This window comes from Pyxicephalus adspersus, chromosome 2, assembly GCF_032062135.1.
Source record: "Pyxicephalus adspersus chromosome 2, UCB_Pads_2.0, whole genome shotgun sequence".
Classification (NCBI taxonomy): Eukaryota; Metazoa; Chordata; class Amphibia; order Anura; family Pyxicephalidae; genus Pyxicephalus; species Pyxicephalus adspersus.
This window is the reverse complement of record NC_092859.1, coordinates 158649518-158652963: the sequence shown is the minus strand read 5'-3', so window position 1 is coordinate 158652963 and position 3446 is coordinate 158649518. Positions and strand designations below refer to the sequence as shown.

The window sequence follows — 3446 nt, the reverse complement described above, 5'->3', positions numbered from 1 at the left end:
ATAGTGTGAATGAGGAGTTTTTGCTCCTCCGGGACCACCAAAGCCTCATCAGCAATGCAGCCTATAGTGTGCAGAGATAAATCCAATCACTAGAATTTCATTTTATTGTTTCTGCAGCGCCTATACGAGGAGTGCCTGGTGATCCTGCCATGAAAGTCCATTGGAACCTCTTCACCCTACAAATAATATGAGCTACAGCGCTTGTTATAAGAGCCCTTTCCATGTTTTTTTTTTTTCTCCATTTAATAACGCACTTCCTGTCCTAGGGTGACAACACTCACTATATTGTATGTATAAAGAACAGCGTTGTCACCCCAGGACAGGACTTTGGAAGCCCTTCTTATCTCTTCTCTATAACACGGGGAAGCTCCTGTAGTCCACAGATACAGCTGAGGGGTAATGTAACTAATAGGACTGCAGCACAGGCAGAGAGGATGTTATCTGCTGACCAATTATCTGGCAGGATCAACAAGTGTATCTTCAGGGCTTACACCATATTCCCAGTAATGGGGATGTATAGAGAAGTTTGAGCTTGGTATGTATATTAAGTGTTATTTTCTGCCACCCCGCAGGTCTTCTCATGGTCCTGGACATCCCGCAGGAGCGCGGCCTCAGCTACCTGGACCACAAATATCTGGACGGGCTGGACGTCTGCCGCTTCCCCCTTTTCAACGACCTCGGGCCTTTGCCCCTGGACTGGATGTACCTGGTCTATGTGGTCATGCTGCTGGGTGAGGGCTCGCAGTTGGTTGCTTTTTATATCTGCAGAGAAATGTACAATTTGGAAAAATTTGTGTAAAATTTTCTTACGTAAATTTTCTGGTTTTTATTTTCTTTGATTTTATCCACCAATGCAGCAGGAGAGCCTGGAACTACACTGACCATAAATTATTATTAATAATAAACAGGATTTATATAGCGCCAACATATTATGTAGCGCTGTACATTAAATAGGGGCAAATGAGAGATATAGACAGTGACACAGGAGGAGGAGAGGACCCTGCCCCGAAGAGCTTACAATCAAATACCGCAGACAATAAATCTCCGCTATAACCTACACCGATCAGCCAAGACATTGCACCCCTGACAGGTGAAGGGGTGACATTGGTGAACTGGGGACAATGACAAGGGGGGTGAGGGGGGTATATATTGGGCAATAAGTGAGCAGTCCTTTCCTGAATGTGATTAGGAAGCAGGAACAAATGTTCGGATCTGAGTGACAGGAGCCAAATTGTGATTGGACGAAGGGTCAGAGTACCGATATGCAGAGGTGAGCACCCAGGAAGCAACCAATAAAAGAGTGGCCAACACTCCTTGATGTCTATGGTAAGGGGCAGGTTGGACCGTCTGGTCTGATCACACATAAGAGCTGCTGTAGCACAAATTGCTGAAAAAGGTGCCAGAACATGCCGAGCATTGCAGCTCGCTGTGTATGGGGGCTGCATAATGGCTGACCAATCAGGCTATGATATCCTTGAGGTCAAGCTAAGGTTAAAAGATGTAAAGCCTTTGAGGAGAATAAAATGTAGAATAACTTCCCCCCCGTCACTTGCATTGGTTCCTTCTGTGGCTCATTCATCACAATAGGACCTACAAGCTGTTGGAAGGAACCACTACAAACTGTGGGGGGAGAAAGGTGTTGAGCAAAACTGGCTGGTCAGTTACTTTCATTGGCCAGGGAGCATCAAAGCAGCGACCTTTCAAATATTGAGGTGTGTTACCAAAACAGAAAGTGTATGCTGTCTTTTTTGGAAAGGTAAAATTTGCATATACTTATAACTTCGTCGTTTAGGGGGTGGGTCTGATGGGCTCTTTCGACTACCCTGCTTTTTGTCCAGGCAGCATAGTGATCCCTGGGTATATAAAGTATTCCCCCCAAGCTCTTTTTCTTTTATGGAAGCAAAAACAGCCGGGTGGTTACTAAAAAAATGCCAGGTGGTGCGCCCATCTAAAAGCGGCTGGGGAGATCACTGTATACAGGTAACATCCAGGTTTAAAGGAGCAGTGGTGGATTTAAATCCTTTGTCTTTCAGCAATATAATTATATGAAGTTTGTACTTGTAACACATTGTTCCTCTCTCCGCTCCTCCATATATTAATTCTGATGTCTTGTCTCTTTCAGGAGCACTGGGTATAACCCTCGGTTGCTTTTACCGCCTGAGCTGCCTCCTATTTGTGGTGCCGTATTGGTACGTCTTCTTCCTAGATAAGACTGCATGGAACAACCACTCCTATCTCTATGGCCTAATTGGATTCCAGCTCACCCTGATGAATGCCAACCGTTACTGGTAGGTTATGAACAGCGCCCCCTCTGTATCCCCTGAGACTTGCAGTATTAGTAATATGAGTGACTGCATCAGCAGCATTATTACTACCAGAGACTGCTGCATGCTGGCCTTTGCACCCATTTACTGTCCGAACATTTCACTTCTGCAAATAACGCTCACTTTCTACTGGGGAACTCGCTTTAAACCCCAAAACATTCTATATTTTCTGACAGTAGACAAATACCTATTTTGGTAGTTGCATTCTTCTATTTTGATAAATTTTTGATACTTGCACTACTGCTAATTGTGCATAAATGTTCAGTAACAAATAAATTTGAATTAATTTTAAGTGCCTTCAAACACTTCTTTGTCTGCCTTTACTTATAAAACAGGGAATACGACATTCACACCAGGAAATGTTTGAGGGAATGTTAGATTCTTGTTTAATAAACGGAGCCCCAGGTTTTTATTAAATTTTTAAAATGAAGTTGTGCCTATGTAACCGTAAGAAACTGTGGTACCAATAATTGTCCATAGGGGGCGTTTTATTAGGCTTTATGGCACATAGATTTTTAAATCGTTTCAGTGATAGGTTCACTTGAGGAACCTCTTTTGCTGTCCCATGCTACCTGTGAACCCAAAAGTGCTCGGAGCAGCGTGCTTTGAAATCCCTGCAGCCAGGAGCGGTCAGGTGTTCTATCTCTTTTTCTTGGAACCCATTGATCAATATTATTATTAATAATAATAATATTAAAACCAGAATTTGGTATAGCGACAACTTATTCCACAGTGCTGCTCATTAAATAGGGGTTGCAAATGGCAGACAGATACAGACAGTGACACAGGAGGAGGAGAGGACCCTGCCCCGAAGAGCTTACAATCTAGGAGCAATGAACCCGGGCTCTCTAAATTCTATAAATTGCAGATATCCATTGACCCCCATTGTAATCAGGAAATGTAATGATGCTCCCTGTCTGGACTGTCCTAGGTTTTACCTCTTTATATCCCTTGTGTGCTGACAATTCCTAGTTTTGTATGTATTTATGTTATATCTGAAATACAGCCCATATATCAGCGCATGCTGCAGTTCAGATATGTTTTCTGTGATTAGGAATATATTGTTCGTGCTTTAATTCTTTTCATATTAGGAAACGATGGGCCTGATTTAATAAAGCTCTC

At 43.0% G+C, this 3446-nt stretch overlaps 1 protein-coding gene across 1 annotated transcript in view; it reads left to right on the top strand.

Moving 5' to 3' along the window:
* Positions 1–572: 572 nt before the first annotated feature.
* GGCX (gamma-glutamyl carboxylase) overlaps positions 573–3446 on the top strand; it is a gene marked incomplete at its 5' end in the record, with an annotated part of 22028 nt that continues 19154 nt past the window's right edge. Inside the window, 2 exon segments of the mRNA XM_072399148.1 lie at positions 573–731; positions 2123–2288. Coding sequence (XP_072255249.1) covers positions 573–731; positions 2123–2288 — 325 coding nt within the window.